Source organism: Erythrolamprus reginae, chromosome 4 (genome assembly GCF_031021105.1).
Source record: "Erythrolamprus reginae isolate rEryReg1 chromosome 4, rEryReg1.hap1, whole genome shotgun sequence".
Taxonomy (NCBI): domain Eukaryota; kingdom Metazoa; phylum Chordata; class Lepidosauria; order Squamata; family Dipsadidae; genus Erythrolamprus; species Erythrolamprus reginae.
The window spans coordinates 63,322,579-63,349,285 of record NC_091953.1 but is presented as its reverse complement, the minus strand read 5'-3'; the positions used below and the strand labels follow the sequence as shown (position 1 = coordinate 63,349,285).

The following is a 26,707-nucleotide window of genomic DNA, read 5'->3' as shown; positions in this document are numbered from 1 at the left end:
ACCATACATAACTTGTAATGGCCTAGGGGGAGGAATATCCTAACTCCCCCATGCCTGGCGACTGATATAATGAGGTCCACTCTATATTGTCTTAGCTGAACTTAGCCAATGCAAATGGGAGTGAATCTAGTTTATTTTAAACAAGAAATTACACCAATTAACAACTTTTACCCAAATAGCCTGAGAAGATGTGGAGATTTTTTTTTAAAAGGGAATGAAAAAAGAAAGAAAAGCAAAAAAAGATTGATGACATTAGAGCCATTCAGAAGTGAGTTCATACTTTTCAGTGAGTTCATACTTTAATTTTTCAAGAACTGGTTTGTGAACCAGAATGACATTATTCTGTAGTATACAGTATTTATGCACTATTTGATGCAGCCTATCCTTTATTCCTGCAAAAGCCTAGATATTGATTTTGAAACAATTTAAGTTAGATTGCTATGGCTGTACTGTATGTCACCCTTAATTTATTTTCATTTTAATTCAATTGCTGTCAACCTATTTTTAGATGCCTCTGAAAATGAGGACACATGATTTACATTTGCAAGACAACTTCCAAAAAAGGCATCCTTTAAAATGGATAGGAAAAGGCAAACATAAAATTCACATGTTTTGTAATCTGGTGAGGTATTCTGCAGGCTTGCGAAAATAAAATGTGAGCAGTTTACAACTAATAAAACTATATAAACAGCATAAAACCAACAGCAATAAAAGTGAAAACACAAAGACTTAGCGCCCGTCATACTTTTCTGATGCCTCTATATTCTCATCCCATTTTGATCTTGTCCTACCCCAATGACTGGAGGAAAAACCAGGTTTTAAATTATCTCCAGAATAATAAGAGGCCAGGGGTCTGTCAGACCTAAGGGAGAGAGTATTCCACAGGGCAGGGGCTACAATGGAAAAATCACACTTCCATACACACAGATAGTGGTAATGTTTAAGAGAGAGGGCTTGGATTGTGCCTGCACTCACTGCTCTGGGACAAAACCGCTCCAAACTTGACTGTAAAAAATATGACTTCAGTAACCGAGTTGTCGAAGCATGGAACTCATTACCGGACTCCATGTGTCATCCCCCAACCCCCAACACTTTACCCTTAGATTATCTACGGTTGACCTATCCAGATTCCTAAGAGGTCAGTAAGGGGTGAGTACAAGTGCGCTAGAGTGCCTTCCGTTCCCTGTCCTATTGCTCTCCTATATCTCCTATAGCTTTCTTCTATACCTATATCTCATCTTCTATTCTTTTATTGAAATGTTCTATTACTATATCTTCTTTTCTATTCTTTCTTAGATATATTTTACTATGAGTATCTCCTCTATAACCTTCTTCATGTATTTTACTATGTGTATATAGATATATACCCACTAAAACCCTAATTGTGTATTGGACAAAACAAACAAACAAATAGCTAGCTAGCTAGCCATTGCAGATAACTTGGTCTCATGCCATCGAGCACCTTAAATTGCACCTGGAAGAAAAATGGGAACCAGTGTGGCTTGCACAACAGATATGGAACAAGAACAAACCTAAAGACACTCAATATCGAGTGAACTGCTGTACTCTGGACCAGCTGAGATTCTAGGTCAGTGATGGTGAACATATGTCATGCGTGCCAACGGTGGCACGCGGAGCCATATGGGAGGGCAAGCGAGATTTTGTCCTGTATCAGCTCCAGCATGCAACAAATGTTTGGTCTTGGGAAAGACCGTTTCATCCTCTGGAGGCTTCAGGGAAGCCTCCCTGAAGCTCCGAGCCAAAAACCCCAACAGACAAACCAGAATTTGGGAAAACGCACTTTCGGTTTGCCCATTTGAGCATTTTTTTTGACCTACCAGAAGTGGTGGGTTCATACCAGTGTGATCCAGAGAGCCCCACCGGTATGAACCCACCGATTTTGCATGATTTTTTCCCTAGCATCTTTGTGTGGAAGAAACCCTCAGCTGTGCTTCCAACAAAGAATAAAGTCAGCATTAAGACAAGGGTGAGCAGGAAGGCTTCTTCCACACAGAGACACCGTTAAAAAAAAAATAGATCAGTGGGTTTATACCAGTGTACCTCTCTGGACCACATTGGTAGGAACCCACCTCTGCCTACCACGCTTCAGAAAGGCCTGTGCGCATGCACGGGGAGAGGGTGCGCATGAAGGGGGAGGGAAGGGCTGTGGGCATGTGCGCAGATGCTAGCACACCCACACACACCCTTTGGGCCTGCAAACCAAGAAAGCTCTGCCATCACTGTTCTAGGTGGCCTGCAAGAGCATCCTCATGTAGACTGTGTTGTGGTAATCTAAATTAGAAGTTACCAAGTTGTGAGCTGTGCATGGTTTAGGAAAAACATGAAGTCAATGGGAGCTCATCTGCTATTCATAGCATAAGATCAGTGGGAGGAGGTTTCTTAATAGGAAAGTCCAGGAAAAGAAAGGGATGGAAAGTCCAGTTGCCTCTTGAAAAAGCACTTTCGGGTCAGGGATCCAATCCAATATTTCAAGTACTTGCAGTTAAAATCTGTCACCCAACTGTAGAGTAATGCCATGCACTTAGGTGAACTGTAAATGGGAATACTGTAATTTCTGTTTCTATCAGAATAGTGAGAATGAAATGAAATTCAAATTATGTAAATACCACAAATTTTGAAGTAAGTCTATTCTTTGGCAGATCCATATCCAAGGATCCTGGGTTCAGAAATATTACTCCTGTAGAAATTTAATAGTATTTGAAAATGATTTTGCAAACATCTGAAAAGGTGATTCCCTGATGTCCCAACTCCCTTGAAATATTCATGTACTCAAATAGAACAACTATATTGCTATTGTGTGCAAGTGTCAGGCTAAAGTCATTGTTTTGAGTTGGAGACTTTGGCCTGCCACAAGTAGAATAGTACTATGGGAATTGGGGGCGGGTGATTGTATGAGAAGGAAAAATACTAGCCATAACAAATTCTTTCCAGAGATTCAAGGTCATATTTTGTTCAGCACCAGCCGGAAGTACATGGGAGGATCATGGATGTTGAGAGAACCAGAGTAGTTCATGTGATGAACTTGTGGGGGTGTAGGGACAAGGCATGAACCTTAGCCTGGGTGGAGAACTGTAGGAAAAGTTTGTACTGTATAAGGTTGCCTACAGTTCGTGGCCAATATGACTCTGTTAATAAATTGGAACTTGGAAAAAGGCCAAGATTTGGACTCTGAATTATTTCTTGGGTGTTAATTGGAATGCTGACAGCAAGAGCATGGTCTTGCTTTCATGTACATTTTGGTAAATACTATATGCTTCCTTTACAAAGGGTAAGTGCAAAAGACAGGGTTAGCTGTTCCTGTCCTCCCATACAGAATGGATTGCTGTTATTTCTATCCTATTATAATAAAGGATGTGGTCTTTATTCTTATTAGAGTGCAAAAAAAAGGAACTGGATCCAAATGTATATTTACACTATAAATAATCATATTTAAATAGACAAATGGGGAATGAGCAACTCCTTAAAAGTATTTCATACCTGACATTTATCTAGCAGAATTTTTTTTAAAAAAAATTTCTGATAACTTGAAGCCTATCCTCACGTTACCCTCATGTAGAATAAAGGGGCAGCTGCTACATTGCCTAGATTGTTAGAACATAGAATAAGGTCAACTACTCCAACTCCCTGCACGAGCAGGAGAGCCTATGCCATTTCAGACAAGTGCCTGTCCAGTCTCATCTTGAAAACATCCAGAGATGGGGCACCTACATCTTCTGAAGGCAAACTGTTCCACTGGTCAATAGTTTTTGCCATTATGAAATGTCTCCTTGGTTTTAGATTGCTTCTCTCCTTTCATTGTTTCTTTCCATCCTTTGTTTTTTCTCTTTCCTTCTGGTGCTTTGGAAAATAGAAAGACCCCCTTCTTCTTTGTGGTGGCCCCTCAAATACGGAACATTGCTGTCATATCTCCCTAGTTCTTCTTTTCAATAGACTAAACTGTTGCACTGGCACTGCTTATGGCAGAGGTCTTCAAACCTGGCCATTTTAAGACTTGTGTACTTCAACTCCGAGAATTCTCCAGCTATTCTGGGAATTGAAATCCACAAGTTTTAAAGTGTCAAGTTACGGTATCAAAATACTACAATACTAACCCTCACACATACAGTTAAATGACAGGTGTCACTTACAATGTTTGTAAGAACATTGAAGTCTAGCGATCTCTTACCTCACCTGCCTCAAAACTGTCCTTTTTCTGCTGTTTCTGATCCGTAGCCATTTTGACTACTAATCAGGTACCAGTAGCCATTGCTTAGCAGTGACCATTTTGAATTACAATTACAGTACTGTATACTAAGCCCTGGCAGCCATTTTTGATCATCCATAAGTGCCAGCAGCCATTTTAAGTGCCCCTAAGTGTCAGTGGCCATTGTGAATTACAATTACTGGCATCTGAAGTTCGGGATGCCATCTTTGATCATCTACTAGAACCGGTGGTCATTTTAAGTGCACCTAAGTGCCGGCAGCCATTTTGGAAAAATTCCAGAGCATAAAATGGCAGAAAAAGCCTCAAATGCAGCAAACAGTCATATTAATTGCTGTTTGCATAAATGTTTTTAATCATATATGTTTTTCATCTGAAAGCCCAAAGCTAACATATAGTTGTTGAGAACAGAGTGAGATTTGATGTGTTTTTTCCATTTATATGTGTCCTAAACGTGAGCACATGAGTGGTGTTTGATTACAATAATGCGTATGTCTACATTTTTATTTAAGTGTGGAGTTCAAAATTTAGAATGTTTACACCCCCATAATATCTATATTGGAAAATTGTAATAATCTACAACTTCTAACAAGAATTCAGAGATGGTTCTCATACACCAAGCATTCATTAATCATTCTGACCTCAGACTCATCCTATCTTCTGTGATGCAGTGACCATGGAATCCTGTGCCGTTCTGTGATTGGTCAAATGACTTCTATTCTTTGATGGCTTTCTGTGTATTTAGATAACTTATTTACTAATGTAAAAATGGGAAAAGGCATTGTCTGTCTGTTGGGCCTTTCCCTTCTACAAGAGGTGATAATGTTGAGAAACAAATAAATGCCAGTGTTTCAAGCAGTAATTTGTGTTACCCATTTGGAAGACACTGTGTAGGAGACCAATGAAATATGAATTATATGCCTTTGGGCTGTTGTGTGAAGAGGAATTTGACTTTTAAGTAGCAGAGATACTCCCAAATCAAATGTAAGCCTTTGTAGTTTGTGATCTTCCTGTCTAAAGGGCTTCCTCTCGCACTGTGAACCTGCCCAACTGCTAAAGGGATAGGATAACTTTTTCTGAAGAAGCTCCAGATGTCTAAGTCCATCATCAGCTACAATCTTCTCCTGCACTGCTCCTAACCTATGGAGCATTTTTCCTTTGCCCCCCCCCCCCCCCCCCCCACTCTCTTAGCGGTTTCAAAATCTGTAACAATGCATCTCTTTTGCCAGGCTTTTAATTGTTAAGTGGTTTTGCCTTGGAGTATTGATTTTAGTTTATGCTTTAACTTTTAGATTTTCTACTTTTTACAGTTTTGTTCCTTGAGTGCTCATTGGATTACCAAGACAAGGAATACAAGGAATAAAAGAAAGGAAGCAAGAAAACCCTGTCTATGAGTCTGAAAAACCATAAATTTGGCCCCCACACCCGGATCTCCCTCTTTTGGCTCAGGCTTTAACCTTAGAATATGTGCATTGCTCTCAGCCTTCCAGGTTAGTGTGGATTTTTCTCTCTCTTCAAATATAACATCTGTGAGTACCTGTAAAATCAGTCTGCCTCCCCAATGCTGTTTCACACACCAGAGTTGAGGCTAGCAGTGGTCACCATCCATGCCAGAGGCGGCCCTTCAGCTGATGACAGCTGTGAAAATTGCTTAACAACCTATTCCAGCTATTGAGGTATATACAAGTCCCCATCAGCTTTTTCTGAGCTAGGGGCCTTTATGTATCTATTTGCCAAGCTGCTGTTGCAGGGAGAGAGGTCCTCAAAAGAATTGATCCAGCTGTTCCTGTCATCAAGGTGCAGAAGCCTAGTGCTTGCACCGCCTCCTACCTCTGTCTCCAGCTGGGCCTAGGCCCATTACAGCCAGCTTGGCTCATTACTGTTACATGAAAGCTATTTATTACCTCAGCTGCCTCAAGATTGTCCTTTTTCTGCTGTTTCTGATCGGCAGCCATTTTGACTAGTAATCAGGCACCAGTAGCTGTTGCTTAGCTACCTGAAGGGCGGTGGCCAATTTGAATTATAATTACTATATATTGAAGCCCTGGCAGCCATTTTTGTTTGCCCATAAGAGCCGATGGCCATTTTGAATTGCAATTACTGTACTGTATACTGAAGCCCTGGCAGCCATTTTTGTTTGCCCTCAACTGCTGGTGACCATTTTGAATTACAATTACTGGCAGCTGAAGCTCAGGATGCCATCTTTGATTGTCCACAAGTACCAGTGGCCATTTGAAGTGTACTTTAATATTGGTGGCCATTTTTAATTTCAATTACTGGCAGCTGAAGCTCAGGATGCCATCTTTAATCGTCCACAAGTACCGGTGGCCATTTTAAGTGCACTTCAGTGCTGTTGGCCATTTTGGAACCATTCCAGGGCACAAAATGGCTGAAAAACCCTCAAATGCAGCAAAAAGTCATATTTATTGCTGTTCACATAAATATGTTTTTCATCATATATGTTTTTCATCTGAAAGCCCAAAGAGAACAGAGTGAGATTTAATGTGTTTTTCCTATATATATATATATATATGTCATAAACATGAGCAAGACATGAGTGATGTTTGATTACAATAATGTATGCATCTACACTTTTATTTAAGTGTGGTGTTCAAAATTTAGAATGTTTACATGAGCACATGAGTGGTATTTGATTACAATAATGTGTATGTCTACATTTTTATTTAAGTGTGGTGTTCAAAATTTAGAATGTTACATCCCCATATCTGTTATGCCGGGCTTCACGTTACGAGCCCCAATTAAGTCCGAAGTGTAAATTCAAACACACACATTGTTGTAAAGTAAAGAAAGAGTCGGTTTATCAAAACAAAAGTATTGTACACACGCACTTTAATCAGCCAAAGTGCCCTCCCACAAACCACAAGCCTGGAATGCTGTGAAAAGCAAAAACAAAAGCAGAGCAGATAAAGACAGCTGTGAAGACGTCACAGCCACCCCCCTTCAAGAGACCACAAACTGTACTTAACTGTGAAATATTCAAAAAGTCTTTATAAATCCTGAAGCAGTCCAAAATCAAACAACACTTGTCCCCCTCCAAACGGATAATCTTCCACGCACTCTCTCAGCAACGCTGGCAATTTATCAGCAGCCCCATTAGCCTAATTGCCCCAGCCACAGGTGTTCTCCCTTATCTTCTATAATACTTGCGCAGTTGTTCCCTTCTCATCATAAACCTGCGCCTGCGAGCATCTATCAATCCCTCTTCCTCCGAGTCTAATGATGACTCACTAATGGGGTCATTAGCTAATGGGCTGCCTGTAACTACCTCATCACCTAATCCTGCTTCACTTCCAGAGTCTACCCTTGACACAGAATCTTCACTGTCTGAAGCTGTTGACAGTAAAAACGGTCTATGAGAACGTGAGGATTCTCCCAAACCAACACCCACAGTCCTCGGAGCAGGAGCTGGACCAGAGCCAACCACAACAATATCTATATTGGAAAATTGTAATAATCTACAACTTCTAAAAAGAATTCAGGAATGGTTCTCATATACCAAGCATTCATTAATCATGCTGACCTCAGACTCATCCTATCTTCTGTGATGCACAGTGTACATGGAATCCTGTGCAGTTCTGTGACTGGTCAAATGACTTCTATTCTGTGATGGCTTTCTGCATATTTAGATGTGTTGTTTACCAATGTAAAAATGAGAAAAGGCATTGACTGTCTGTTGGGCCTTTCCTTTCTACAAGAGGTGATAATGTTGAGAAACAAATAAATGCCAGTGTTTCAAGCGGTAATTTGTGTTGCCCATTTGGAAGACAATGAAATATGAATTAAATGCACAAATATGAAATAATAGCTGAATAATTAAGAAAACAAGGTTCAAGGGATCAATTGAGAGATCAGTTTTACCCAACTGAATAAGCCAGAATATTGCAAGTCTCTCATTTTCCATGGAAGCTAAAAGAAGTTGGAGAATGTGTACATAGCAGTTTTATGCAAACTGAGCTTGGCTTCAGGACACCTCCCCAAAACATAAGGCAGATAAAAGACAGACGGGGAAAGTAGTAATAGGAGGTGAGCTAACTAAAGTTGACAAAGAGGGAGGCAAAAGAAGAACAAAGGAGAGAAAGGCCAGATATGTTCAGTCATGTAGCAGCTTTCACAACAATTATAAACAGAGAAAAAGTGAGGAGACAGTCAAAGACAACCGAGCAGAAAAAAAATGGGTTCTTTGCCAAATGAGCTCATTCCAATTTTCCAGTACAGATTCCAGAGAAATGCTGTTGCAGCCATCCTGGAGGGCTTGGCTAAATCCTTCTAAGGAGTCCTTTTCAGCAAGCTTCACGGGCTGTAAAATTCTGACAGCAGCAGAGCAGCAGCAGTTTCTGCTGCTTTCCAAGATGCCCTTAGTAAAGGTGAGGCCCAGAGAGATGTTCTGTAAATCGCAATCATGTCAGGTAAATCGCAATCATGACGGTAAATCGCAATCATGTCAGGTCCCCAAAACAGGGAGGATCTCAAAGCATGGAGCTGGCGCCTGCTATAAATTTATAAGTTTGGGAGTGACAGAAAGGGAAACTTATTAAATACAGTGGTACCTCATGATACGAACCCCTCGTCTTACGAACAACCCGAGATACGAACCCGGGGTTCAGAATTTTTTTGCCTCTTCTTACAAACTTTTTCCTTCTTACGAACCCGCCGCCGCCACCAAGAAGCCCTGCCGCCCGGCTGTCACTTTTGGAAACAGCCGGGGGTCTTCTCAGCATCCTCCTGAACCCGAACACCAAACCCAAACTTCCGGGTTCGGCGTTCAGGAGGACGCTGGGAAGCCCCCCGGCTGTTTCAAAAGGTGACAGCCGGGCGGCGGCTGTTTTTTGCGTGGTTTTTTTGTTGTTGCACGGATTAATTGATTTTACATTGTTTCCTATGGGAAACAATGTTTTGTCTTATGAACTTTTCGTCTTACGAACCTCCCCCTGGAATCAATTAGGTTCGTAAGACGAGGTATTACTGTATATGAGGGATAATGCTATCAACTGCACAGCTGAATCATTTAAAAGATAGCCTCTTCCAGTACTACCTAACCTTTTTCTCTCAGGGTCTGAAAAATTCTACTTCATGCAGCCTTTAACACTGAGACATGTCTTACTTCTGGTATAAATTTGGCTGTTTAATGAAAGCCAAACCCCAGCATGAGATGTATGGAAGTATAGCTTCAGTATCAGACCTGGGAAAGTTTCTGGACATACTCAATGCTCTAGGGCAGGGGTCTCCAACCTTGGCGACTTTAAGATTTGTGGATTTCAAATCCCAGAATTCCTCAGCCCGCAAAGCTTCTGGGAGTTGAAGTCCACAAGTCCTAACGTAGCCAAGGCTGAAGACCCCTGCTCTTGGGCACTGTTTTTCAGCCTCAGCAAATTTAAGATACAGTATATGGATTTCAACTCCCGAGCCCCTCGAGAATAGGCAGAATACAAATTTAATAAGCAAACAAAGAAACTCCCAGGATTCCCCAACCAGCATGTTTGTTGGGAAAGGATTTTGAACACAGCAAGAAATTTCAGTGGCAAATTGGATAACAAAAAATGAAATGCAGAAAATTAATTTTGAGATTAATCCCTAAATTAGAATAACTGGCAGCGTAATTCTGGCATATAATTTATTGTATCTAACATCTAACATTTTTGAGGCAGCAAATAATGATATAAAACTGTAAAATGTAATCATAGAGCTCCCATAGTTTTTGGAGTTTAAAATGCACCAGAGTATAAGATGCACCTTAATTGTGGGTGGGCAAAGCAAGAAAGAAACAATTCCGAGCATTTAACTGAAGTGGGTGGGCTGCGGGATCCAACCACCTGATTCCTCAAATTGGGTTTCTAGAGACCTCGATTTGGAGATTTTTATTTATTGATTTTGGTGGTGATGTGTACTGAACTGCTGGGCAGTTTATGCCGGAAGACCCAAGTTATTTCAATACCTTGATTACTATTTCAGGCTTTGTGCGCTTAGGTCAATCACTTTTCTCCCCATTCCAAAAGTGGAACGTGCGGAGCCAAAAAAAAGAGCATCGCATTTCAGGTGATAGGTGTTCCGGGCGGCACTGCAGCCTGAAAACACTTTCCTCCCCAATTCCAAAAGTGGGCCATGCAGAGATCAAAGAAGAACATCGTGTTTTGGCCGACGGACAGTGCCGGTTGCACACCCCATTTTGGGAAGGTTGAAAAGATTAAAATATTTTTTAATGGGGAAGAATGTGATTGACCTGAGGAATCTGCCGCATGAATCCCAGCGACCGGTTAGGTCCCACAGAGTTGGCCTTCTCCAGGTCCCGTCGACTAAGCAATGTCGTTTGGCGGGACCCAGGAGAAGAGCCTTCTCTGTGGCGGCCCCGACCCTCTGGAACCAGCTCCCTCCAGATATCAGAGTTGCCCCCACCCTCCTTGCCTTTCGCAAGCTTCTTAAAACCCACCTCTGTCGTCAGGCATGGGGGAATTGAAATTTCGCTTATAGAATTTATACATGGTATGCTTGTATGTATGAGTGGTTTTTTAAATTGGGGTTTTTTAGATTATTTTTAATATTAGATTTGTTTACATTGTCTTTTTATTATTGTTAGCCGCCCCGAGTGTTCGGAGAGGGGCGGCATACAAATCTAATAAATGAATGAATGAATGAATGAATGAACGAACAAACAAACAAACAAACAAACAAACAAACAAACAAATAAATATCACATGCCCTAGGAAACTGCAATATCCAGTGTCATAAATATGAGCCAATTTTCAAGCTTCTGAATTTTGATCACATGACTAAGGGGATGTGATGGTTGTGTGAAAAATGGTCATAAGTCACTTCTTTGAGTGCCATTGTAACATTGAATCAGCAATAGGTTGCTCCTGTTTCAGCCTGGTTTTACCAACCGGGTCAGGGGTGGCAGTAAGCTCCACCCACTCATCCAGGATGCTTCTGCGTATGCACAGAAGCGTCATGCACAAGTGCGCGTGCAAACTGGTAGCAACTGGTTTTAGGACCCACTACTGCTTTGAATGATCACTAAATGTTGTAAGATGAAGACTACCTCTAGTCCATGATGTCTGCAAGCCCTGATAAAAAGAGATGCTGAAGTATGAGGGGAAATTCAAAACTTGCTGTGGGGATTGTAGAATGAGTAGTAAGAAAGGTGTAGAGGAAGAGAAGAGGAAAGGCATTAGGATAGAAATGATCCTTCAATGGGAGAAAAGTTTTGTGTTTGTTTTTACAGGAAAGACTTATGGTAATCTTTAAACAGAGAGAAAAATGAGATTAGGAAATAATTAAATTTTCCAGACAGCAAATCCAGCTGTTATTTAGTTAAAAACTGTCTTCCAGAACACTACTGCAAAGACTTGTCCCCAATAAATCATTTCATGTTAATCCCACCTTCATTAAAGAGAAGAGGATGACCTTAAAGGGAATATAAGGACTGCTCTTTGTGACAGTTTTGGGGTGGTGATGGTTAACTTTAGTCAACATCTTATTTTCAGCAAATTTGGGGATCTGCCATTTTAAAGGCACTGGGCCTCAAAGAAGAATCTAAATTCCTGAATACCTGTTATTGCTGAGAAATGAACATTTCTAGGACTGTCTTCTGCCGCACGAATCCCAGCGGCCGATAAGGTCCCACAGAGTTGGCCTTCTCCGGGTCCCGTTGACTAAACAATGTCGTCTGGCGGGCCCAGGGGAAGAGCCTTCTCTGTTGCAGCCCCGCCCCTCTGGAATCAACTCCCCCCAGAGATCAGAACTGCCCCCACTTTCCTTTCGTAAATTGCTTAAGACCCACCTATATCGCCAGGCATGGGGGAATTGAGACATCTCTCCCAGGCTTATATAGTTTTATGTATGGTATGCTTGAGTTGTATGTTTTTTAAATAAGGGTTTTTTAGATATTTTCTTTTAAATATTAGATTTGTTCATTGTATACTGTTTTATTATTGTTGTGAGCCGCCCCGAGTCTGAGGAGAGGGGCAGCATACAAATCTAATAGAAACATAGAAACATAGAGGTCTGACGGCAGAAAAAGACCTCATGGTCCGCCTAGTCTGCCCTTATACTACTTTCTGTATTTTATCTTAGGATGGATATATGTTTATTATAGGCATGTTTAAATTCAGTTACTGTGGATTTATCTACCACGTCTGCTGGAAGTTTGTTCCAAGGATCTACTACTCTTTCAGTAAAATAATATTTTCTCATGTTGCTTTTGATCTTTCCCCTAACTAACTTCAGATTGTGTCCCCTTGTTCTTGTGTTCACTTTCCTATTAAAAACACTTCCCTCCTGGACCTTACTTAACCCTTTAACATATTTAAATGTTTTGATCATGTCCCCCCTTTTCCTTCTTAATGTCTTTCCTGATACGTTTTATGCTTAAGACCTTCCACCATTCTTGTAGCCCGTCTTTGGACCCGTTCAATTTTGTCAATATCTTTTTATAGGTGAGGTCTCCAGAACTGAACACAGTATTCCAAATGTGGTCTCACCAGCACTCTATATAGCGGGATCATAATCTCCCTCTTCCTGCTTGTTATACCTCTAGCTATGCAGCCAAGCATCCTACTTGCTTTCCCTACCGCATGACTGCACTGTTCACCCATTTTGAGATTGTCAGAAATCACTACCCCTAAATCCTTTTCTTCTGAAGTTTTTGCTAACACAGAACTGCCAATACAATACTCAGATTGAGGATTCCTTTTCCCCAAGTACATTATTTTACATTTGGAAACATTAAACTGCAGTTTCCATTGCTGTGACCATTTACCAGTATCTAGTAAAGCTAAATCATTTACCATATTACAGATGCCTCCAGGAATATCAACCCTATTGCACATTTATTTGTTTAATAAATAAATAAATAAATAAAATAAATAAAATAAAATAAACATCTTTGTTTCAAAAATATCAAGAGTTGCAACCAACTCAGAGAGATTGTTGTCACCACCAGGTATTACAGCCTGATGAGTGCATGTCACCTAAGCTCTCTATTCCACTGACAGTCCTCCTTCATTTGTGCTGAAGATAGCTAAAGGGATGGGAGATAGAGATGGGGTTGCAGACCTTATGGCACCAGAAAGTCCTTATGTAAGGTGGGAGGAAGGCTGCAGTTTAAATCTGCTTTTCTGCTACTGCAGGGATATAAAAAGAGTGTAATTGCACAGAGCATTTGCCTTTCATTGTTTAGTGGCATTTAGGAAAAACTTCATAGAACTCCAGATCAGAATGAAAATCTATCGTTTGGCTGCTGCATTGTTGTAACTAAAGTTAGCTCACTGAAATAGATTGTTGCAAGAAGATTGCAGTGGTCAAAGGCCCACTACTCTCTACTTTTATCCGCAGCTTGTCAGTGTCAGTTATCTTGATTTGCAAAGGCGAGTTAAGCAATACAATCACAGCTCTTGTTTCTGCTATGATGTCTTCTATAGTTTTTTCATTTCCCATTATTTTAACCTGGGAGATGGCCCAGTGAGGCCTGGAAGGAGAGACAGACTCATCAGCCTATGAAAGACAGGTTCTGAAGTCAGACCCTCCCCCTTTATGCTCAGTGCTCTGATTGGTAGAAGGGGAGGGGCTGAAAGGGAAAGGCCCTTCCCAAAAGAGAATCTCCCAAACAGTAAAATATAGGTAGTCCTCAACTTACAATAGTTCATTTAATGACTGTTCAAAGTTACAATGACACTTTAAAAAGTGACTTATTACAGTTTTTCACACTCACACTTTTGCAACATCCCTAGGTCTCCAGATCAAAATTCAGATGCTTGGCAAGTGGCTCATATTTATGACTGTTGCAGTGTCCGAAGGTCATGAGATTCCCATTCTGACAAGCAAAGTCAATAGGGAAGCCAGATTCGCTTAACAATCATGTTATTAGGTTAACAAATGCAACGATTCACTTAAGAACCATGGCATAAAAATCGTAAAGTGGGGCAAACTCACTTAACAAATGTTTCACTTAGCAACATAAATTCTGGGCTCAATTGTGGTTGTAACTTGAGGACTGCCTGTATCATTCAATGCTGCTAGAAGAGGTGCAACACCAAAAGCATAGGACAGTGATGGCGAACCTATGGCGTGGGTGCCACAGGTGGCATGCAAGCCATGTCTGCTGGCACTTGAGCCATTGCCCTAGCTCAGCTCCAACGTGCATGTGTGTACTGGCCAGCTGATTTTTGGCTCACACTGAGGCTCCGAGAGGGCGTTTTTGGCTTCCAGAGAGCCTCCAAGGGGTGGGGGAGGACATTTTTACCCTCCCCCTGGCTCCAGGGAAGCCTTTGAAGCCTGGGGAGGGCAAAACATGAGCCAATTGGGCCCACCAGAAATTGGGAAACAGGCTGCTTCCGGCCTCCAGAGGGCCTCTGGGGGAATGGGGGAAGCAGTTTTCGCCCTCCCCAGGCATTGAATTATGGGTGTGGGCACTCGCGTATGTGTGATAGTGCACGCATATGCTCTTTCTGCACCCAAGGAAATAAAGGTTCTCCATCACTGGCATAGGGATAAGGAAAGCAACATCCCTCCTGAGTGGATATATGTCAGTTTAAGGTAGAACTTACCTCATGCTTTTGAATACCACCCTGCTTCAACCCTCTTTTCCTTTTTTTAAAAATGATTTCTCTTCATTGAATGAAATAGATTGAATATTTTGTGCAAAAGTACCTAGTGGATTATTTCTTATGTGACAGAAGAACTCTAAGACTACATTATATTCAAAGTTTGTAGGAGGAATAGGGATGGCAATTTTGTAAACTGTAAAACATTACAAATGCATCCCTTGTTACCTAGGTGACTGCTGGATATTCAGGGCAACAAAACTTGAATGCCCCCAGGCATGATAAAATTACAGCATCTTTCACAAATGGGGTCACTTTTATTTTAAGCACCATCTGCGTGTATAAGCTTCCATGTATTCATGATGTTAATAGTCTGGATCTTAGCCAATTTATTATGTATAGACTTTCAGAGCATTCTTATAAGCCAGAAGAATAGGAGTAAGACCAATAGATTCATCCCTTCAGTATGTCAGAATTTGCTCAAATGCATTTAATATCAATAAAATCAGGGAGAGTAAGAAGAGGGGGAAGGGTAGCATATAGGAAATAAATTGAAATGTACATAACTTGCTTGATATATTGTCTAATTTTCTGAATGTTTTCAGCAAGCAGTTGCTGTAGAACAGCTCCCAAAGACTGTTCCCTCCAAGCGTGTTACAATACAATTTCCAACATCCCTAGCATTACAAATGAGCTTGCTAGCTAAGGACAAGGTGCGTAAATTCTGAAGTGTCTGGAGGGCAGCAGCGTGAGGAAGGTACCATATTCTCAGAGGCTTGCTTCACTAGCAGTGGAAAAAGCTTCTGGCCCAATGATGATGCCCTGACTCTCTTTGCCATACTGTTTTGTAGAATGCAGAATAGCATGATTGAGCAGCATCAGTCATCTCATGTACTCATAACCAGCAATGGGTTCCAGGCAGTACGGGCCACTCTATAGGGTGGTAGTATGCGCGGAAGCAAAGAAATCGGCGAAAATGGACAAAATCTCACGTGAGAACATCCTCACGCAAAATTTGGTTTGCACAGAAGCCAAATCTCACACGGGCATGCACCCACGCCCGCACCGGTCACCGGTAGTGCACCAGTAGCGCCGGTGACAGGGAACCCTTGCCTGCTCATAACCATGTTGATACATTCTATGTATTCATGATCATGTCTATACTTTTTCTGAAATTATATATATGCTTGACAAAATAAATAAAATTAAATTTAAAAAGATAGAAGGATAGCATCAAGATCACGTGAAGTGTTAACTAACACTTTATAAATGCCTTAGTAAAGCCACACTTGAAATACAGCATCTGGTTTTGGTCGCCATAAGATTAAAAAAAAGAGATGTTGAGACTCTAGAAAGAGGGCAGAGAAGAGTAACAAAGAGGATCAGGGGACTAGAGGCTAAAATATAAGAATAACATTTGCAGGAATTGGATATGTCTATTAGTTTAATGAAAAGAAGAGTTGACATGATAGCAGTATTCCAATATTTGAAGAGGGGCTCAATCTATTCTCCAAAGCACCTGAAGGCAAGATGAGAAGCAATGGTTGGAAACTAATGTAGGAGAGAACCAACCTGGAACTTAGGACAGATTTCCTAATAGGATAATTAATCAATGGAACAGCTTGCCACCAGAAGTTGTGAGTACTCCAACACTGGAAGTTTTTAAAAGAAGTTGGACAGCCATTTGTCTGAAATGGTGTAGGTTTCTTGCTTGAGCAGCATCTGGAGTAGAAGACTCCCAAGGTCTCTTCCAACTCTATTATTCTCTTTAAGAATGATCCAACCTAGAAGTAAGGAGAAATTTCCTGGCAGCAAGAACAATTAACCAGTGGAATGGCTTGCCTCTAGAAGTTGTGGGTGCTCCATCACTGGAGGCTCTTCAGAAGAAACTGGACCACCATTGGTCTGAAATGGTGTGGTATCTCTGCTTGAGCAGGGGATTAGACTAGAAGACCTCCAAGGTCCCTTCCAACTCTGTTATTCTGCTAAGTAGTAAAATGTATTTTCTCAAAGACTTTCAACTCAACCATCACAAGATTTAGTGGGCCACAATCTTCCAGCATCTGTTTTCATAGTGGAACATGGTCTGTATCTCTGAAGGACTTCCAAAAGCCCACATGAAAAGCTGTCCCAGCAATTTTCCTTGAAGTAGAGACACCAAAACATTGTATAAAGTTTTAAAAGCTCCCCAGAGAATTGCTCAGGAATTGGGCTGCATGGTAGGCAAATTATCTGCTAAATTAATCAGAACATCTTTGGATCATCTATTACAGGCATTCATCTAGAAGCCTTTCCTAGTGGTAGCAGTTTGAAGATGGATGGACTTCAAAAAGAGGAGAGGGAGAGAAGGGGATGGAGATAGCATTGGTAATGAAGGAGGAGAAAGAGAAGAATCTATACCATATATTGGACATTAATACGATCGAGTGGGTCCAGAGGTATTTCACAAGAAGAGCACACCATTCCTTTACCCACAATAGAATACCTTGTGCCACCAGGCTTGAAATTTTGGACCTGGACAACCTAGAACTATGCTGCCTGCGATTTGACCTAAGCATAGTACACAAAATTATCTGCTACAACGTCTTACCTGCCAACTTCTTCAGCTTCAGCCATAATAACACAAGGGCAAACAATTGATACAAACTCAAGGTAAACCACTCCAAACTCAATTGCAGAAAATACGACTTCAGCAACAGTGTGTTCAACCCCTGGAATGCTTTACCTGACTCCATTGTTACTTCCTCAAACTCTCATAGCTTCAACCTTAAACTATCTACTGTGTACCTTGCACCATTCCTAAGAGGTCTGTAAGGGCGTGCATAAGCGCACCAGTGTGCCTACCACCCCTGTCCTACTGTCCCCATTTATTTGTACTCATTTCATGGGCTCATGTCCATGTTTATAATTATACCTGTTATTTCATACATGTTTGACAAACTAAATTAAACAAACAAACAAACAAACAAACAAACAAACAAACAAACAAACAAACAGTAGCCTAACCAGTAAGTTTTGGCACACTTCTTTTACAATATTTATTTATTTATTTATTAAATTTGTATGCCGTCCCTCTCCGCAGACTCGGGGCGGCTCACAACAGTAACAGAAAACAATATATAATACAAATTCAATAATTAGAAAGCTAAAAACCCATAGTTTTAAAAAAACATGCACACAACATACCATACATAAACAGTATAGGTCTGGGGAAGATATTTCAGTTCCCCCATGCCTGACGGCAGAGGTGGGTTTTAAGGAGTTTGCGGAAGGCAAGGAGGGTGGGGGCAGTTCTAATCTCAGGGGGGAGCTGGTTCCAGAGGGTTGGGGCCGCTACAGAGAAGGCTCTTCCTCTGGGACCCGCCAAACGACATTGTTTAGTCGATGGGACCCGGAGAAGGCCAACACTGTGGGACCTAATCGGTCACTGGGATTCGTGCGGCAGAAGGTGATCCCGGAGATATTCTGGTCTGATGCCATGAAGGGCTTTATAGGTCAAGACCAACACTTTTAATTGCAAAAGAAGGCCAGCAAACAAGGGACCAGAAGTTAAAAGCACTTTATGGCTTGGATGCTAGTTACCTGAGGAAGTAATTTAGAACCAAGGAGAAATTTCCAGACAGTTAGAACAATTAATCAGTGGACCAACTTGCCTCCAGAAGTTGTGAATGTTCCAACGCTTTTTAAAGTTTTAAAAAACATATTGGACAACCATTTGTCTGAAGTGGTGTAGGGTTTCCTGCCTCAGCAGGGTGTTGCATTAGAAGACCCCCAAGGTCTCTTCCAACTCTGTTATTCTATAGGTCATTGAAGCTAGTGGCATAGGCCTTGTTGCATCTGATCCGATTCAGTCTCTGGGCCAATATCTTGAAAATAAAATTGGTCAAGTACAGTATAGGTATCAAAACAGGAGAAGAAAATTCCATATGAATGAATTCCTGCCTTTGAACTGTACGAAAGTATGGTTCATTCTACAAGTCTGTTCCAAGAAAGTTCTGCTTATCAATTTTTTTAAAAAAAATAATGAACCAACATTCCATGCCTTAAATAAAGAACCAAATTTGGCTTTCCATCTCCGTGAGATTGTTAGCCTTATGCAAAATCTATGAGATGCAAAATCTATAAGTAATACAGTATTAGATTTTTGGAAAACATGTACTTAAGATCAGTCATAGAGATATTTGCCTTACTAATAGATTTATTCATCTCTTTTTCCTTTCCCCCTTTCATCTTTAATCACTGATGAATAATGAATACAAGAGCTGTTTTTTTAAAAAAGGTCAATATTCCCTTGCTTGCAAATTGCAAGCATAGCAACATTGGATTCTTTGGTTTGTTTCCAGGAAAAAGAAGTTGTCAGAAATAAATCATATATCCAAAACTGTGCTGTTATAAAATAGGAACATTCACTAGGACTTGGGTGGGAGCAAATGGAGATTGAGAGATTTCTTTTTAAAAAAAGAAAGGATGGAAAGAAGTTAACAAGTTGGATAATTTGCGTAGAATTTGAGCTAATTAAAAATATTGCTTTGTCTACTATATTTTGCCTATTTAAAAATCACCTGATTGTTGAATGAAGGGAAGATTAAAGCATTCACACAAGACCGACACAGACTTCAGAGGATAATCAGAACTGCAGAAAAAACAATTGCTGCCAACCTGCCGTCCATTTAGGACCTGTATACTGCACGAGTCAAAAAGAGGGCTGTGAAAATATTTACTGACCCCTCGCATCCTGGACACAAACTGTTTCAACTCCTGCCCTCAAATCATCGCTACAGAGCACTGCACACCAAGACAACTAGACACAAGAACAGTTTTTTCTCCGAACGCCATCACTCTACTAAACAAATAATTCCCTCAACACTGTCAGACTTTTTACTAAATCTGCACTTCTATTTCTACTAGTTTTTTTTCTCTCATCATTCCTATCATCCTTTTCCTCCCACTAAGGACTGTATGATTGTAACTTGTTGCTTGTATCCTAAGATTTTTATTAATATTGTTTGTTTCTTCATTGCTTATTTGACCCCTGTGACAATCATTAAGTGTTGTACCACATGATTCTTGACAAATGTATCTTTTTCTTTTACGTACGCTGAGAGCATATTCACCAAGACAAATTCCTTGTGTGTCCAATCATACTTGGCCAATAAAATTCTATTCTATTCTATTCTATTCTACTCTACTCTACTATATTCTATTCTATTCTATATGTCACTAAAAAGGCTTCCTAATGGCTCAAAATCAGCTCTGCACCTGCTACTTCCCTGGTCTCTCTTTCCTACACTTGTTCACTAAGCACTAAGCCTTAACATGATTTATTTGGCTTTCCCATAGCATGTTATGTGAACATTCTAAGTTTATAAAGCACGGTTTATTAATGTAGTTTGATAAATGAACTCTTCATGGTTACATTAATAAAAGAGTTGCCTTATCGATAAGACGGGCAGCACATAAGTTTAATAAATAAATAAAGCACGATTTAACTTGATCAGAGGATGCAAATTCAATCATGAGCTTCGAGGAGGCTAACTAGCAACAGAAATAAGATTTCTTTCTAAGCTCTAACAAAGGACTCTAAGCAATGTTCACAGTTTTTATTGCCAGCATAAACTCTGGGAAGCCTTATGCTGTTAATCCTTATAATTAAGCTTGTTCAGAAACTTTTATTATAAAAGGTTAAGAACTTAAGCTGCTGGCTTTTCACACACTGTTGGTGATTTTGTTTTACCTTGTCTCCAACCTTCAAATCATGATAAATTTACAAAGGTTTATGGAGGAATTGCTTTAGGAGAACTCTAGAAAAAGCACAGTATTTTTCCAAATGCTGCAGAGGGAGAAAACATCAGACTAGAAGGGGTTGGATTTTGCCTACCAATATAAAATAGCATTAGCATTAGATATTTATCAAAAGGTTCAGAAAAGTCCATAGACAACAAGAATCACATTACATTATTGTCAGAAGCAAAGAAACTGAATCTCAATGAGGCAATGAGGTCCAAAGTTAATGGAGATTTTCAAGGTAATTTTTAAAACCAGACTATTTTTGCAAATATTTGTTTTGGGGTTGATTTTAATTATCCTTATGTCAATGTAGCAGTATTATCAGGACTAGTGAGTTATTCTCACCTCAACCAGGTAGACATTTTCTCTTTAACACCCTTGTCAACTGCATTAGTCTTTGCAACTATAATTATCACATCAATAGAAATAATGAGCTGCCCAAAGGTATCTAACCTCTCTCTACAACCTGCTTTCTCCATTAATGGAGTGATATTTCATGACTATGCTGATGTAGCTATACTTGAAGCAGTTAGGAAAATATATGTGGTTACTTGTCTTTTTAAATAGTTCTATCAGCAAAACTTGGAGGGTAACAAATCCTCAACCTGTCCTGAGTTAAAGCGTAGGCAAAGTGACAACTTTAAGATATCTTTTGCTCCCTTTCGTCAACTGGCAGGTTCCCACCCATCTAATAAAGGGATGTCAGCTCAAATTATTAAGTGATCTTTCTTTGCTTCCCTTCTCTCACCCCACCCCACCCACCTTATGTCAGCTGCAGAATTCTTTATCAAACTGGTAAGTACCCCATTTGTCCTAATTATAGCTAGCTATACATCCAAGGCAGTAAAGAGCCGGACAGCTTGTCTGCGCTTATGGGGATCCATTCACTAAGTGATGCAGTCAGGAAAGTTATCCCACTCACAATTTGGGCATCACAATTTGTTCTTAACTAATTGGCCTGTGTTTAGCTTTAGATGGACCCCTGTTGACTTTAGAGGGTTCCTGTATTGTTTATTTATTTTATTTATTTGATTTTATTTATTCATTTGTCCAAAATAAAAATACATAGGAAGAAAAATAGACATGTGATAATATAAAAGAGGGTGAAAGTGAACTTATAGGAGAGGATATATGAAAGGAAGAGAATATATAAAATAGGTGAAGGAAAGGAAAGATAATTGGACAGGGGACGAAAGGCACTCCGGTGCACTTATTTACGCCCCTTACTGGCCTCTTAGGAACCTGGAGAGGTCAATCGTGGAGAGTCTAAGGGAGAAGTGTTGGGGGTTAGGGGTTGAAACAATTGAGTCCGGTAATGAGTTCCACGCTTCGATAACTCGATTGTTGAAATCATATTTTTTACAGTCAAGTTTGGTGCGGTTCGTATTAAGTTTGAATCTGTTGCGTGCTCTTGTGTTATTGCGGTTGAAGCTGAAGTAGTCATTGACTGGTAGGACGTTGCAGCATATGATCTTGTGGGTAATACTCAAATCGTGTTTTAGGCGTCGTAGTTCTAGGCTTTCAAGGCCCAGGATTGTATTGGGAAGAGATGTGTTCATCTTAAAATGCATTTTAAAATGGAGTCAATATATTGTAAGATACTATTATATCTTTTTCTGCTGGCTTTTTTTTTTTCAAAACTAATTTGAGGTTTAAATTGAAGTTTAAGTTAAATTCAGTGATTATGAAAATAGAATTGTTTTGACGGTCTGGCTTTTTTCATTTTATATATGTTTAATCCAAAGACTAAAAATGCATTCATTTATTTTTTTCCTAGTTTCCACCACATTTATCTTTCTTATGGTGCAAAGAGGCTGATGGAAGTGTTAAGCTATGCATAAAGTCAAAACATAGGAAGTCAATGGAACTGAGCCAGAAGTCTTAACTCTATCCCTATGTTACCTTGGCTTATGTTTAGGATTCCATGCTGAATATGCAAAAGCAAGCAGTGAAAGGTGGATATACAGCTATCGATAGATATTGATAGATATACAGAAAGCTCACTGGACTGTATAGATACTTTGAAAAATTCTAATACATTGAAAAACGGTGTGTATGCATATGATATGTATATTTATATAGTTAATACAGTATTAAAAAGAATAAGTTCTGATTTCATGGACAGCCACCCAACTGCATATATCTTGTCCTTTAAATGTCTTATAATCATACTGTTAGATCAAATTTCAAAGAAACCTTTTACAAATAAAAGAATACACATCAAATTAATTGACTAAAAAGGTAAGATCAGAATAAGGAATATGTTACTCTGCTATTCATTTTTTTCTATAACCATAAAAGACTAGCAACATTTATCCCTATCATTAAAAAAAAATCAAATTAGAAAAATAATTGAATGCAATGAAATAAATGAACTGAGAAGATGAAAAAATCCTAGATTTTCTTGGAAGTATAAACACCTCTACTATGAAATGTCTTCCTTTGGTTCATTCTCTTTCAGCAGTATTTGGAGGCAATATTTTCCTAGACATATTTGAACTACCAGATCCATTAAAGTATGTCAGGTTTCATCTCCTTACGCTTGGAGATAAAAATTTGTAAAGCTCAGTTCACCAAATTAATATTCTATCAAATGCACCACCCAAACAGAAAGCTCAAATAATTGTAATTCTCTCTAAAACTGTTTTTGTTTATTTTTATTTTAAAAAAGCATTATTTATCTTTCACATTGGTTTCTTCTCCTCTTTGAATAAAAGATGTGGTTTTATATTCTAATTGATTTTTTGTACAACTTTTTCAGAATTACAACAACTTTGGATTTCAAAATATCTATATTATAGGATAATGTAAACATATCATTGACACAAAATATTTGTAAATACTGATTCAGTCTTTAAATTATGTTGAATGACTGGCAGAGTTTAATGGTTTTTAGCTTAGATTTTCCTGTGGCTGATAGAGCCTAAGTTTAGCAATCTAAGTTTAGCAATCTAAGTTTATTATTTTTGCTACACAGTTATTTTTGGTGTGTGAGAAATTCCAGTTTATACTGAACTGAAGAGGAGAAAGATTTTATATGAATTGAACTAAATGTATGTTGTACTGTGAATGACAATTTTATGAACAGTTGGTGGCACCAGGAACAAAATCAGATTATAACTGTGGACAGACAGGAGAAATCAAATATGGATTTAAAATAAACTTTTTTTAAACTTATAACAAAAAGGGCATGTAGCCTGATCAATTAACCATTTAATTTGCTACATATAAGAAAAGACATTTTAATGTAATTAAACTAAAACACTGACTGTTTCAAGTTTATTTATTCAGCTGTACGCATAAATGTCCAAAACTGAACCATCCAATCATATGATTCTCTTAACTATACACTCAGGCTGCCTGTGGAGACCCAGGAAAGGAATTCCCCCGGTCCTAGGGCAGCTCTGTCCCCTGGGATGGATATGCTGCCAGAGCTCCATAAAAAGTATCAGGTTATGCCTATTAAAAAAGCAATATTTCTTTCCCATAACTATTGATTCTACCCCTCCCTTTTAGACAATATGGTAGGTATTCTTCAAATAATAGATCACCTTATCCAATAACAACATCTGCTTCTGCATATACACTATTCAAGGCAGTTTGATTTTGTGAAGTGGAAAAAAAGTTAGGCTTTTGCCCAAAAAGATCTTTATAATGGAAACATCTGTCTAATAAGACGTAGGCAATGAGATGGGAGAAATATTACTCTGTTAGTAGAGCTATCATGACATTTTCAATCAAGGGATAGTTACGGCTGCCTTAATACTAGAAAATCATTTCACTAAGATGGATACATAGAAGCAGCCCCAATTTTCTGTATATTAAAAACACAATTGCTACTGATACTCTACCATTGGAAAGCAATATAAGGTAGGCAGTGGAAAAGCAGTGAGAAATAAACAGCAAGAAACAGGATGATTTTGGATCTGTCCCAAATCACTCTGATTTCTATCTAACTTTTGTACACCAGAAACCTGATCTGACTTTTTAACGATGCAGAACAAGAACTGAAATACATTCTTTTATATCCTCAGCACATGATACATATCTAGAGAGCTGTCATTAAAGTATTTCCTAAAAACAAAAAACAAAAGGTTTTTTCCACCCAGTGAATAAATTGCAGAATTGATGCTTCAGAGTTGGCAAAAGTTCCTAAGACTATTTAATTAAGTTTCTCATTGATTCATATCTGCTTAGAGAAAGTTCTATGGCATTTCATTGGGTTTGTTCATAGTTAAACTGGTATAGGATTAATGTACTAGTGAAGATTACTTACTGATTTTAAATCGGTGCATATTAAATTAAGTAGCTGTACATAACCCATTGTCAGAAAAGTAAGATACACGCATACTCTAACAATAGTTTCAGACAATACGTTCTTCTCATACTAAGGCAACTCAACCTTTTTCTGAATTTAGCCACATGGCAAATTCATGCCTCATCAGCTATCCATTTCTCTGTCTCTCCCCATCTCCTAAAATGAAAGGATTTCTTCACTCACCTCACTCATGATGATGAATTTGAAATGAGAGTTTGCAGATCTTCACTTCCTGAAGGCAGAGCTGCTGGGCTACAAGCTCTCTGTACTGTTTCTAGCTTTTCTCTTTAAAAGGGTTGCTTGGAAGCATCATGTTTTGAATAAACCAATAAGGAGCTCTTACCTGCTGAAGCCCCTGGCGTGTATTAGAGGGCTCAAAGGGCCACCCTGTGGTAAGAATAAGAATTGCATTCTTCAAAAGATGAAAAAGAAAGAATCCGGCATACAACACAGATGTCAAATTTGAGAAGGTAGACAATGAAGTCTCTTTATTATTCACTGATACAAATCATATCCATGAGAATCATAGAAGGGAGTATGTTACCCAATTCATTAGAACTCATACCAAAATATATCGCAAGATTTACATGTTTTTTCCCCCGAGAGAAATTCCTGTGCCTTGAACATCTGCAAGCTGCAGCTGGTGAGACATCCCTTCACTTCATATAAAGAAAACATGCATGTGAAGATTTTGAATAGAAATCCTGGACTGGAAACTGAGAGGAAAAAAACCTGACTGGAAGTTTATCTGCTTGCTAAAATAAATACCTAGAGCCAGAGCCAAACCAGGGTGGGGGTGGTGGGGGTGGGAATCAACTGCACTGTTTCCAAGCACAACACACAAACACACACAGTGATCAATTATATTACCAGAAAAAGACTTAGAATTAGCATTTCACATGCTTGAGCAGTTGTCAAGTCTCTGACAGCTGGGGTATCTGGATTCCACTTAAATTTGCTGGATTCCTCCTTTCAGTTCTCTGATTGTCTGGAATAAGTCATGGGGGTAGCACCAGATTAGGAAAATAATAATCCCCAATAGAGTTTGGAAAAATTGAACATTTGTCACCAAAATATTGATTTCTTCTATAACTTTTCAGATTGAAGACTGAAATACTTGTAAAACAGCTCTAAATATTTTGAGATATTCTTTCAATATTACCTTTGTAAGCCACACCGAGTCCATGAGGAAAAGGGCGGCCTATAAATAAAATGAATAAATGAATGAATGAATGAACGAACTGTTCTGTCGGGCTCTCTGGTAGAATCCTCCCAAAAATTCACAGGTACAAATTTCAGACATACACACATTTGAAAATTCAAAACAATGTTCTTTATAATGAAAATTCACTTAAACTAAGCCCTCTTTTGGTATAGCAAAGAGCACTCGTCTCCAAACAAACTGGTAATTTATACAAGTCCCTTATCAGTCCTGTGATACTTAGCTTGCAGCTGTGAGGCAATTCAAAGTCCTTCTTCTTTCACAAAGTGAAACACACTTTGCTCTGGTTTAGTTTCAAAGCAGGGAAAAATCAGCACACAAAAAGTCAAAGTCAGTAAAGCAGTCACGAAACACAAGGATCAGATAATCCTTCACAATGGCCAAACCCACAGGCTGCTATTTATAGCAGCCTCACCAATTACCACAGCCCCACCCAACCACAGGTGGCCTCATTTTCTTTGATAATAATCTCTCAGTTGTTGTTGCCTGTGCATCGCTCTCCGCATGCCTGGCTGTATCATTAACTCTTGTTCTGAATCCAAAGAGGAGCTAGATAATTGATCTCCTTCTGAGCTGTCTGCCACACTCTCCTCCTCCCTGTC

General features: G+C 39.4%; 1 protein-coding gene across 1 annotated transcript in view; it reads right to left on the bottom strand.

The window, feature by feature from the left end:
• Positions 1-25,248, bottom strand: part of PCP4 (Purkinje cell protein 4) — an 86,956-nt gene extending 61,708 nt beyond the window's left edge. Inside the window, exon 1 of the mRNA XM_070751784.1 lies at positions 25,067-25,248. Within this exon, the coding sequence (XP_070607885.1) occupies positions 25,067-25,075 (9 nt within the window). The 5' untranslated portion in view covers positions 25,076-25,248. The remainder of the gene's footprint in view (positions 1-25,066) is intronic.
• Positions 25,249-26,707: the final 1,459 nt, after the last annotated feature.